The sequence below is a fragment of the Anarhichas minor genome, unplaced genomic scaffold, assembly GCF_050575085.1.
Source record: "Anarhichas minor isolate MPS153535 unplaced genomic scaffold, ASM5057508v1 ptg000058l, whole genome shotgun sequence".
Taxonomy (NCBI): domain Eukaryota; kingdom Metazoa; phylum Chordata; class Actinopteri; order Perciformes; family Anarhichadidae; genus Anarhichas; species Anarhichas minor.
The window spans coordinates 3,643,875-3,656,284 of record NW_027466504.1 but is presented as its reverse complement, the minus strand read 5'-3'; the positions used below and the strand labels follow the sequence as shown (position 1 = coordinate 3,656,284).

At 41.1% G+C, this 12,410-nt stretch overlaps 2 protein-coding genes across 2 annotated transcripts; one reads left to right on the top strand and one right to left on the bottom strand.

Annotated features, from left to right (window-relative positions):
• Positions 1–309: 309 nt before the first annotated feature.
• On the bottom strand, positions 310–6,202 carry mxtx1 (mix-type homeobox gene 1). Its single transcript, XM_076077209.1, has 2 exons — positions 1,908–6,202; positions 310–1,327 (listed from the first exon to the last, which is right to left on the bottom strand). The coding sequence occupies exon 2, from the start codon at positions 1,208–1,210 to the stop codon at positions 569–571; it is 642 nt and encodes a 213-aa protein (XP_075933324.1). The 5' UTR covers positions 1,211–1,327; positions 1,908–6,202; the 3' UTR covers positions 310–568.
• A 10-nt stretch (positions 6,203–6,212) lies between these two features.
• Positions 6,213–10,758, top strand: tmem254 (transmembrane protein 254). Its single transcript, XM_076077210.1, has 4 exons — positions 6,213–6,362; positions 8,947–9,050; positions 9,637–9,696; positions 10,078–10,758. The coding sequence occupies exons 1-4, from the start codon at positions 6,276–6,278 to the stop codon at positions 10,196–10,198; spliced, it is 372 nt and encodes a 123-aa protein (XP_075933325.1). The 5' UTR covers positions 6,213–6,275; the 3' UTR covers positions 10,199–10,758.
• Positions 10,759–12,410: the final 1,652 nt, after the last annotated feature.

The window sequence follows — 12,410 nt, the reverse complement described above, 5'->3', positions numbered from 1 at the left end:
GATACGATTGATAACTTTAATTGCCAAGGTTTTCTTGTGTTTGTCATTTCATCCTATGAAAAGAGAAGAAGCATTTTCTTTTTAACTGATAAAAAAAAAAATCTGTGTCCCTCTCATCCTTCTCCCAACTCACAGGCACCATCTGTTGGTCGCAGTGCATGACCTACTTTATAGAAAATCTGTCACATCTGGATTCCAGAGGAATTCATGTGGTGAAATGGCCAAATCGTACATTAACCCAAAGCACATTCTGGGAATCGAAAATAACAGCAAAGAAAAGTATTGCATAGTTTATTACTGATTTATTTGTATAAAAGTGCAGAAAATCATAAATGTTAAATTGTGAGGTCATAAATATAGACAAATAAAAGAATAAATACACGAAGACTACAAGAAATTGTAGTCTTTGAGGAATAAATAAAAATCATGTAGGATTTTGAAAATGTGGATCCCATTTTAAATTATTCTGCAGAGTGTTTGAACTTCTTATATGTACACATCACAGAGACAATCAATCAATCAAAATAATAAACATGATTTCTAATTGTAAATCCTTATGATGGAGCCATTAGCAGAAAGGCATTTTATCCCCAGTAGCATGGATGTCCAGTCTCTCTCCACCCAACCAGTCTTCATGTAGCTCCCCCAGAATCTCCAGCAGGGACAGCTCGGGCAGGGGTGCACACCGGACCCGTGCCGGGCGCATGGACTCCCTGCAGCCTTCCAGAGCAGCCCTGCTCCACGAGTGCTCCAGCTGCGAGTAGTGACTTTCCATTGGTGGACTGCTCTCCAGACTGGCATCCCAGTATCCAGAATCCGGGGTGTCTGGAGTCGAGGCGTGGGAGGTGGAGCAGGGCATGTACATCTGCTGCTCCGCTGATCCCGGATACACGATTGCTGCCTGGCTGTAGCTGGATCCGTAGCTTCTCATTTCCAGGGGAGAGTGGCACCACTGGGGTGGGACTGGGGAGGTTTGGCTGCCTGGCTGGGACCAGAAGCCCCTCAACGGCGTGCTGGAGCCGCATCCCAGCGGTCTACCCTGCTGAAGCCCGTACATGGAGCCGTAGTGTCTGTGCTCCTCAATGGTGGAGTAGGCTGGGGGGCGCTGTCCGTAGTAGCAGGCCACCTCCATCTCCTCCTTCACCTGGGTCGGGTAGGCCGGCGGAGGGCCCTGAGGCGGCAGATGGACGGAGCCGACCTGCGGGCCCATGCCGGCGACAGCATGGGGTGGAGACAGGGCGTCACGTGCTGGGCTGTCAGACTGCCACAGAGCTTTCTTGGCTCCTTTGCACTTCAGGGTGCGAGCTCTTCTGTTCTGAAACCACACCTGGACAGGAAAGAAAGAAAAAAAAAATAGAAGCTAAGATTCAGATGGGGACAAATAAACAAAACAATCTGCCCTGTTAATCATCTTCTGGGCAAACAGGCACCAGTGAAGCAGCGGGACAGCAGAATTAGTACAGCTGTCCGCCGTCAGAGAGCCTTGTTGTACAGTGAGCTCAAACAAGGGCCTGATAAAAACAGCTTGTGTCATCTTTAAAGATAAGACGAAGTAAAGCGATAGAGTGATAGCGGTATCTACAATTCTAAGCAGGATGCGTTTGAAAACAGAGCCTTTCTTATGATAAGAAAGCGCAGAGCAAATGGCCTTACGACACAAGCTACACGGCCCTCTGTGTGTTCGGGCCTCCTGTGTGTGCCTACATGAACAGCACTGCATGTGTGCGTTTAATCTCGGAACAACACCAGTTTCCAATAATAAATAAAGATAATTCCTAAACTTATCTGAACAGTCAATTTCACTGACTCTAAGCAGCTCGGTTTAATTCATTGCATCATCATCACATCTGCCCCCTGTAGATACAAGGGCTCGGCTACATTATGAGGCAGCCTGGGCGACTGTGTACCTGGATGCGTGACTCCGGCAGGCCCGTGGTCTTGGACAGGCTCTCTCTGAGGCTGATGCCCGGGTACGGGTCGGTCTCGAATGTGACGCGCAGGAGCTCAACGTGGTCCTTGGAGAAGCTAGTTCTCTTCCTGCGACTGGCGCTGCGATGAGAGCCGGCGCCGGAGGGCCTGGCATCATCTGGGGGGGAGAGAGAGGGGGAGCGGGTTCAACGTAAGACAGGATCCATAGTTGTTGTTGTTTTTTCTTTTCTCTAAGTTCTCCATAGCCTTCTTGTTGTTCTCTGAACCAGAGGCTGTTTAGTTACTCAACAGGTTTATTTCTAAAGCTGTAATTCAATGTTAATGCAATAATGAAAGGCACAGATTCAGAATGTTGAATATTCAGTGATAAATATAATTAACTGCCTTTTCTTTTCTGGTTTAAAAAGTTCAGACTCTGTAATATTTAAACAAAACAAAAAAACACAATAACATTAAAGTTTTTGAATGGAGAAATAACAAGTGTTGTGTCGATATCCAGCTATTTATCCATACGAATAAAGTGCTCATTTCTAAGTTCATGCTGTATCATGCTGCCTTACACAATAAACGATTATAATTTCTGGTTATCTATCAATTCTACTACCACTGTGTTTTTCTTTCACTGGTTATATCAAACCTAGTTCTAAAAATGTCAAATTCTCAGAGAAGTTTTAGATTTTTAGCCGCCCTATTTAGTAGGTTGGTGAGTTGCCTTACAGCACATGCAATGGGTGCCAAAGTGTTTGCACGAATCTGAAATAATTCTGAGGAGGCTTCTCTGTTTTTGGCATCCATGGTGCTGTAAAACCAATTCCCCTGGCACTGCTAACTGTCTCATCCAGGGCTATAGATCCTACAAACAAAAGTCTACGAGACATGAAGCAAAACACAAAGACTGGTCTTGATGTGAAGATCACAAAGCATTTCTTACCATTGCTGGAGTCCTTCCACATGGCAGCAGTTAAATAAATGAAGAAGCTCTGGGAACAAATGGCTTTCCAGTGGACTTCTGATCTGACAGAGATCAGTGTGACACTGTGTTCCTCCACCGGGAGACTGTGACTGTGTCTCCTGCTCGCAGCAGGGTACCTTTTATATTGATCACCTGAGACCCCAGAAGGCCATGGAGTGCCGGGGTGGGGTCTCGTTTTGCTTTGAGGATGGGTTCTCAACAGAAGTACTCTGGCCCTTCCAACCCTCCCCGTTATCACCTCATACCTATCAAAGTGGCAGCAAGGTCAATGGCAAATATGACACACTGCGGAATGATCTCGGGAGAGACAAAGGGAAGTCTCTCAGTGATCGTCAGCCTCGTCGATACCACTTAACTCCAGAACTGTGACTGTTTTGTGTCTTTGTGCTGCTGAATATGTGACATATCAAAAGTATGCAAGGCCCAAAGACAGACATTCTTTTTTGTATCTTGCTACTATTTTATTGTATGATGACGTAGAAACCATTTAAATGTGTGTATATACAATAATTATATATATTATTTATATATATATTATATATATATACATTATATTATTTATATATATATTTTTTTAAATATTTATATACATTTTTTTCATGGCACGGATACCAAGCACTAATGTTAAAGTAGATGTTTTAATTAAGAGAAGGATTACAAACATCTTTCTTAATATTCCAGGGCTGCCCTTGAATTCAAATGTGGCTGCTGTGAGTCATGTGATTGGTGTTCAGCACAAACATCGGCAGCTTTGCACACTGTTGACGCTGATCAACCAACAACAGTCTTGAAGAAATGGTTAACTCACAGGCCTTAGCGAGACACAAAACGGCTCCTGTTATTTAGTTTTTTTCTCTTCACATGCAGAGCAGCTCACTGCTGTCACAAGAGGGTAAACAAAAGGGGGGTAATTACTCACTGATGAATTGGACTGTTAGACAGCAGCCTCAGTACGCAGAATAGCTGCATCAAAGCCAGTGGCAGGACTGTTTGAAATGGTTAAACATGTCCAGGCCTTCACCTCAGCTGTATGCAGATGCTTTAATATCAGAATGTCAAGCCTGTCGTCTGTGCTCTCACATGCTGCTGGAACAATGCAATTACTTAGATGAAATATATATATATATATATTAACTTGCTATATATATATATATATATATATGCAAAACAATGCAATATAATAGATGAAATATATATTAAATATATATATGTATATTCCTCCCTATGCTTTTTCACTCTAGTCTTGACCTTTGACTTCTTCCCTGTTGGTTGAATTGAATGATTCCTGAGCTGCATGTCAAATGCGTCCAAAATGTAAAAGGCTAACCTGCTGAATCTAAAGTCAAACAGTACTAAAGGGCAAAGTTTAGACGCAGATTTATCGTATTTGTAGGTGTATTAGAAAACAATGCAGCTTGAAGTCTACCCGGGGTTATCTAAGGCAGCAGAACGACCTAAGGCCGTCTCTTTTTCATCTTTATCTGGACAACTCGCGGAATCAATGTCTCCATGTGTGGAGACGGCTCCTGAAAGTCCCACCAACTCTCCCTGTGCTATATCCAAATCCTATCAGACTTTATACCACACACTGCCAACGATGAAGGCGGCCAAACTCCCTCATTTTGAAGTAATGATTTAAATGAATTCTGGATAGCCATATTAAAAAATATGTACTACATATTTCACTATCTAATTAGTCTGATAAAATAATAAAAATGGGAAAGAGTCTTATCAATAAACCATTTCAGCAGATTAAATGCTTGATCTACCCCAGTTTACATACAATGATCGATTGATTAAAGATAACTAAGCACTGGTCCAGCATATAGGCTAATCAGCTAATGCAAAATCACTATAAAGAGCTTTGTTTAGTTTGGAGATCTGCATATTTTTAAAAGCAAAAAGTCATCTGATCATTTTAACTCTTCATGTAAATTGAGAAGCATAATCCCACAAACAGGAAAACTGCTGAGCTGCAGGGACTTGGCATAGAGGATGGCATCAACAAAACAGTTTATGGATTACTGTTTGGAAGGAATCCTGTAGTTTGATTAACGTGCATTTAGTTTGATTTTCATATTTGGAGTTTTAAATACAAACTTTATATAATAATTTGACACTTTTTAAATTTGGTAGTTGTGGACAAGCACGCACAACTACAAGGTGAGAGGAAAGGTATGTCCTTTTCATAAACAAACTGTACAAAACAATGAATTATTCTGACATTATACATGACCTTTGGTGATTTTAATAATAGTTGGATTTTGTGTATGCATGAATAAACGGGTTGTACTGAATATACATAGTAGGGCCTCTGGTAGCGGTAAAATATATGCAGATGATTATAGAGTTTATTAAGTGCATCTTTTCTTATTTATTTAAATGCTGCTGCATACCTCCAAAATTACATTATTTGTTTGGGAATATTAGTAGAAAAAAGTCTAATACAACACAATAGCGGTTGTAGGTTGTATTTCTAATACACTGCCCCAATATAGTTTCTGATCTAAATCATAGCCTGTCTGACAGAATATCTTTTCAGGGGCAATAGGACAACGTGTTAAAAGACAGGGATTGTTACTTAATGCATCCCCTCGCACTAGTGTCTTACAGCAATATATATTGAATATTATAGAATGTGACCAATTTAAGTATTCGCAGAAGGTATAGTATTCATGCTAGAATCACCCTCTGCAAAATACTGTATTATTCCCTGCAGTATGGAATCTTAAATTTCTAATCTCTACCTAAACAGTATACCAGGACTGAGAACTAGACAGTGTTTACTTTATAGTATTGTGTAGCTGTTTTGCAGAATAACGTTTTTTTTAACATTGTGGAACTACTTACAGTAGTATCCTGCACGACATGGCGAGGAACTAGGACAGAGCTGCGAAAACAAGTACACGGATGTTCACTGAAACCACTTTTAATTATAAAATACTGAATATTTCCCGGTAACTGAAAACATTAGAATATTCTACCGGAAGTCGAATCTGTCACAGTGTTGGTAACTCCCTTAATGTCTTTAATATGTGCTCCCTTATCGTCTCTAATGTGCATTTATACAAGCTACTGCGTGGTGAAATCAACAAAGAATAAGGGGGCAACGTTGCAGTGACAAGTTATTATTAATCCACAATTTAATAAAGGCCTACATTTTATATTTATATGAACATTAAGAAAACTCCATAGTGATACACATGGCAGTTTCCGTACTAATTATTTAATAATGTAAGTAACACCCCGCATTCAAATGAAGAAAAAAAAACACGACCATCCTGTCCTGCCTCCCGTCGGCTCTCTTCTCGCCGCTGTTACTACACGGTCGTATTTGACAGCGGGACCAGCGCAGCACGGCAGAACAGCAGCTATGGCTAAAAGTGATGGATGCGATTACTTTAAAAGAACCAGCACGTTTTGGATCGTCTCCGTGATACTGGGGATGGGATATTTCACTGTAAGTTCATCAAGCTATGAGTTGTAATCGAAATAAGATATAATAAGTGTAAAATCATCCCTGCACTGTAAATGCCGCCGCATTGTGTTGCGTAAAATGTCCTCCGGGTCGTGTACTATTTTCAAAAACGCTAGTGTCGTGAACCGCCGGGGAAGTTAACTTAACACTTGGTATTTTGTGAAAATGTTGTTGTGTTGCTTAAGTACTCTTCGTGGTCATTGTCAAGTCACGGTTTCGTTGATATCTAATCTTATCAGGATTATTTCAGTCCTCTGTGAGACCACAGTTCAAACTAACTTGTTCGTCCAAAGTCCATTTAACGAGTTAGCAATCCACTGTAACAGCTAACTCTGGCTAATGTTTGCCCCGACACCGCCCACTGTCTTTAAAAAACACACCGCATCGTGCCAAACTCCATTCAAAATGTGATAACGTTAGTTTAATGCTCTTAATGCTCCCGTACTCTCGGGCAAATATATATATTATAAACTGGTCGCGAAATGCGCCATGGGAACAATGAAGTTAGGTAGCCTATAGGTATTTAAGTTTTGTTTTAGCTAATGAATGTGTCATTGGTCAATGAAATATACGCCGAATTAGGTAAAAAATATTCGCAAAATGTAACTTGTATAAAGAGTAAATCTGCTGTGCTAGGCAGAAAGGTAACATGAACCAACATGTATACTTTTACATGGAAATTGGTGCAAATATTCATACAAATGGTCGCGTGTACTCGTATAGGCTATATTTAGCACCACTTGCCACGTACACAGTTATGTAAACAGGGTCCTTACTGCAGAACGAAGATGACAAATATTCAACAAGTTTGATTTATTTCGAAGTAATTTTATAACCAGTAATACATGAAGACACACGGCTCTGCCTTCCAAACCATAATGAACCGCAGCCCCTGGTTTCAGGGGCCCATCCAACAGTCTCCCTTTGTGCCTCCCATGCACCAGTCATAGTCCACATGGACACACACCTGACATGTCACAGGTGGACAGGGGAGGACAATGGCAGCGTGGCACAATGCTACATCATGTCATTTAGATTTCACTGGGACTTGCAGCCTGCTGTGGGAGTTTTCATACTCGGCTCAAGTGTGGCTTGAAAATTCAGATATGTCATGAAACTGAATAAATGCACATGATGTACAAATGACTTTGCTCCCTTTTAAAATATCTTCAAATTCATTGTACTGTTAGAATCACTGATACAAATGGGATTTAATTAATATTGTGGAAATTGTTTTAGAATAACTGCTTTTGAAATTAATAAGTGAGCAAAACAAAGGATTATTCTTCAAGATAAATAGTGTTTGCTCCCTAATCCTTATTCAAAATGAGGCTTCTATCCGTAGAGTTAACAGCCTAACAACACGTCTACTCATTCGCTTTCACATGACGAAAACTTAAAGGCCAACCCATGAAAAACAAAAACAAACATGGTGCAGAACTGATTCTCCTCCAGAACTGCGTCAAATTTCATTTCGGTGGCACATCTCTCAACAAGGCTGCCCTTTGTGGTTACTACGGCTGTAACACATAGTATACAGCTCATTATTGTTGCTGTATATCTGAAACAGCAACTCCCTGCCTGAGAGCAGACAGATGATATGTAGAGCTAACCAGCGTTGGACGCCTTGGTTAGCTGTAGGACATGGAACGTGTTCAGTCATTATCGGCACAAACAGACCTTTGACTTCAACGTCATGTTTAAGGAGCCCTGAAATTCTGGGTAGATGTGTTTTGGGCTAAATATGTTATGAAAAGGTCATGTGTATTAAATAGGTTATTGTAGGGTCATTAAGTGTCAAATTACATAGAGGTTTAGTTTTGGATTTTGTTCAGAATTCTAAATGCTATTTGACACCGAAAAATAAATTTCGTAAAAATATTCTCACAGAATTTGTTTTTTCGAATTTCTAAATTTTTATTTTTTTTTGCCCACATGAATTTTGGCATTTTCACACCTTAAAATGTGTCTTAGACAGGAAGCCGTTTGCAGCCTTATATTTTGTTCAATATGAATATGAAGATAACAATATGGCCACATATAGACCCCTGGTCCTAGGAATGAGTCCACGCCCCATCTTTGCCATCTATTTATAGATTATGTTTATGTTAGAGCCCCTGAAATCTGGTACACCAATCAAACTGTATTTTTACGTCCATATTATTATACTTCGTGGGACTGCCTGTGGCCCAAAATATGCATTATTTTCACCCATTTTAAGGGCCAGAAATGAAATACACAGCATCTGCTTGTGCTTTTCAATCAATTGGATCTGCTGAACACTACTTCGTCTGTGCCTTTACCGAATCTCATGGCTCTAGGACTTAAATCTCTAAAGATAGTGAACCGTAACAATTGCTTCTTTTTTTTTTTTTTTGGATGACAAAATTACCCAATTCCAAGGGGTGAAAAAAACTATGAAAATGTCAAAAATTGTGCTCAAATATTTCACAGAACTTATCTTGTGGTGTCAAAAAGCACATACACACAAAGTTCAGGTTTCTCTCAACTGCACAGGTTGTGTGAGTTAACATTGCACTACTCCGCTACTCTGTGTGTGTTGCAGTGCATCGTGTTCGCGCCGGAAACAATCCCATTTCAGCACCTCGGTCCATTTGGCAGCTTCTGCAGACACCTTGTGGATAACTATGCTGGCCTTATGTATAAAGGGTAAGTGAACACACTGCTAACAGGAGGTTGGGGGGGGGGGGCAGAGTGTTCTTGTTGATCACATCCTTAGGGTAAATACACTGCAACTCGATTATTCTTCTTAAAAGCGTTGTGATGTTGCCTGATTAGAATGAAAGGCAACCGACAGATTTTCTTTTTACAGCAGAGCAGCATCCGTGACGATCAAACGATGTGCAAAGTACCCTCACAGGGCTGAGACGCGATCAGCCACAGCCATTTACACCTCCACTGGTGGGGCACTCTGCTAATTAGGCCTTTAAGTCACGTGACCTGCTGTAGCACCAGCAGAGGATTAGGACGGCGAGTATCGAAAGATGAATGTTTTGTTGTCGTCATTTGAGTCATGTGACGTGCTCCGGTGGTTGGATGTTTGGGTGATGTAATGGCGGCCCGGGGTGTTACTCAGCTCTGCTTGAGGGAAGACAAAAACGTCAAGTTCCGCCATGTTCTCAGACGGCGTCACTGAATTTAAACTTTCAAAAACTTTATTGCAATCGTGACCTCGACAGAATATAAAATGAGAATCCAGAGTCCGATGAGTGTTACACATGTCTGTCTGTTGCAGGTGGTGGGCCGCCTGGGCGATCCACGTGTATGAGGCCTACCTTGCATTGAGGATGTGCAGGTAAGGATGACAAGAACCCGTCACATTTGTCCACTAGATGGTGATGTGATCGCATTTTTGACAAACCTATTATGAAACGGACTCACTCAAATGCTCTAACTGTCAGAATAAATAAGCATCTAAAAGCTGCCTTTCTCACGTGTTTTCACCTCGTGCTTCAGCTTGTCATCAGTATTGTTTTTTTACAAAAATAGATGAGGTCATCTCGACTGCAAATTGTCCAATTTTGATCTTTTCGAAATGACCAGCATTCCTCGCATTTTACTCCTCTAATCATTTGTTCTTCATCGCGTATTGATGAATTTGTCCGTAGAAATAGAATTTTGGACGCAGTGAAACGGCTGCTGGCTTGACTTTGGTTCATTGTGTTCTTGTCCGCAGAACTAAAGGCATCAGCGACACGGCCACTCGCTGCCTGTGGTTCGTCCAGACCTTCCTGTTCGGCTTCGCCTCCCTCGGCCTGCTCCTCAAGTACGACCCCGAGCGCCCCAAACAGCACTGACTCCGGCCCACCGAACAACACTGCATGAGCTGAATCCAGGAAGACAATCGCTTCCTTGTGCCTCTTCTTCTTCCTTTTCCTCTTTGATACGAGGAAGACACCTGAGCCCTTTCTCTTCCTTTTAACATAAAAGTATTGAAGTGAAGTGTTTTTCCTACGACAGACACAACATCTCCACTTCATTCCACAGATTTTATTTTAACAAACCGTAGACGTTTCTTATCGATAATAATATTAACGGAGATTATTTTTAGCATCAGAGTTCTCTTGATGATTGTGGCCTGGGCTGAATATTTAGTGCAATACAAGGGGAATCTTTTAAGATGAATGATTTAGTCCTCTCTTGATGTTTACATTCCGCCTGGCTGATAGCATGATATGCTCTTCAGCTGCTGTGATGAAGACGGGGTGGCTGCAGATGGCACGCTGCCGTCAGCCTCAAACGTTCTCCGGGAATGAAATATAAAGAGAGCTGCTGTATGCCATTTACTGTACACAGACTGGAAGCTCTTAATGTTAATGCTGCAAAAATAAAGAGTGACTTAACAAAGTGAATGAAATGTGCTCTGCTTCATCATGTTTCATTCCTCTTGACATGCTCCGGCTTCATTCTTTACTTTAACACCTGTGCTTTTCCTACTAAGACACTGTGAGCACTCAACATGTCTGCTGTGAAAAGGGTCTTTGGCTCTTTAGAAAGGGAATTAAGTAGATCATTAAAAAGAATCACAAGTCTCTAGTTTTACAACGAGCCATCAGGTCTGCAGTTATGAATGTTAGGAGGTCATTAAAGGGTTCTTCCACTGAGATCCTTCATCAAGGTAGGTGTGCATCTGCTCTCAATCCTCTTCTCTTAGGATCTTACACGTCCAGACACTGGTGGTGATGAAGATGATGATGAGTAGCATGATTGTGATGCTGGAGGTGACTGGGGTGGAGGAGGGTCGCATCCGATTATGCTGAAATGACAACTGACAGCAGCAGAGAGGAGAACACTTATAAAGGTTGACAGCAGCGATGTGATTGGCTTAAAGGAAACTGCAGAATCTGGTTAGTTAATTTAAAGTGAACGCCCACAATCAGCTGATTGTCTCTCTCTCACACTGAGAGCTTATGAATGAAAAGGAGAGTAAAGAGAGTCTTCTGGACTGATCTTCCGCTTCAGCTTCATTTGTACACATACAAGAATAATAAAGCAATGTTGATTATTTTCTTAATTAATTGTATATTTTTCTCACAAAATAATCAAAAAGAACCGATAAGAGTATCGATAAAATCCCAACGATACCTGTCCCTATAGTCATGTTGATAAAAGTCCATCCATCCATTATCCAAACCGCTTATCCTGTTGAGGGTCGCTGGAGCCGATCCCAGCTAACATTGGGCGAAGGCAGGGTACACCCTGGACAGGTCGCCAGTTGATCGCAGGGCACATATAGAGACAGACAAACATTCACGCTCACACCTACGGGCAATTTCGAGCCTCCAAATAACCTAAGATGCATGTCTTTGGACTGTGGGAGGAAGCCGGAGGGAACCCACGCTGCAACAGGGAGAACACAGAAGGACCACCCGGGATCGGGGGTCGAACCCCGGTCCCTCTTGCTGTGAGGTGACAGTGCTAGCCACTACACCACCGTGCAGCCCTTGATAAATGTCTTTGAAGAGTAATATTATAGCACGTCGAAATGAAAAAGAAACATCATAATAACGTATGTCAAAATAAGTCATTGTATTTTATGTCGAAGAAATTCCATAATAAACACAGTATAGTCTGTCGATTAAAGTTATAAAAAAAAGTCATAGTATAGATTCAAGATGTTTATTGCCACTGTTATACAGGTTCAATCATGTGAAGTGCTTTTGCTGTGAGGCTCCATAAAAAAAAGATGACCAAGACATATAAAAAATATTACAATAAATATAATGTAAAAAAAATTTAAGAAGTACTAAAACATCCATCTAAGACAATGCAAAAGAAACAATCAATAAAGATGTTGCATATTGTACAGGGGTTAGGTTTCACTTTGTGTTTGGACAACAAAGGAAAGTAACTGTGTGGTTGAGGCTCATAAATAACAACAAATTACCAGTCTGAGAAGTTTAGAATCTAGAAAAGGTTAAAGGTTAAACCTCAGCACACATACATTTAAGTGTCATGTTGCATCTTTGTCGTAGAAATGTTGGAGACAAAAGTAGTCCCAATTTAAAT

Excerpts from the sequence above, each read along its gene's own strand:
- mxtx1 (XM_076077209.1), bottom strand. The coding sequence starts at position 1,210 with ATGGGCCCGCAGGTCGGCTCCGTCCATCTGCCGCCTCAGGGCCCTCCG.
- tmem254 (XM_076077210.1), top strand. The coding sequence starts at position 6,276 with ATGGCTAAAAGTGATGGATGCGATTACTTTAAAAGAACCAGCACGTTT. Across the intron at positions 6,363-8,946 it reads TGGGGATGGGATATTTCACT|TGCATCGTGTTCGCGCCGGA; the intron begins GTAAGTTCATCA and ends TGTGTGTTGCAG. Across the intron at positions 9,697-10,077 it reads CTTGCATTGAGGATGTGCAG|AACTAAAGGCATCAGCGACA; the intron begins GTAAGGATGACA and ends TCTTGTCCGCAG.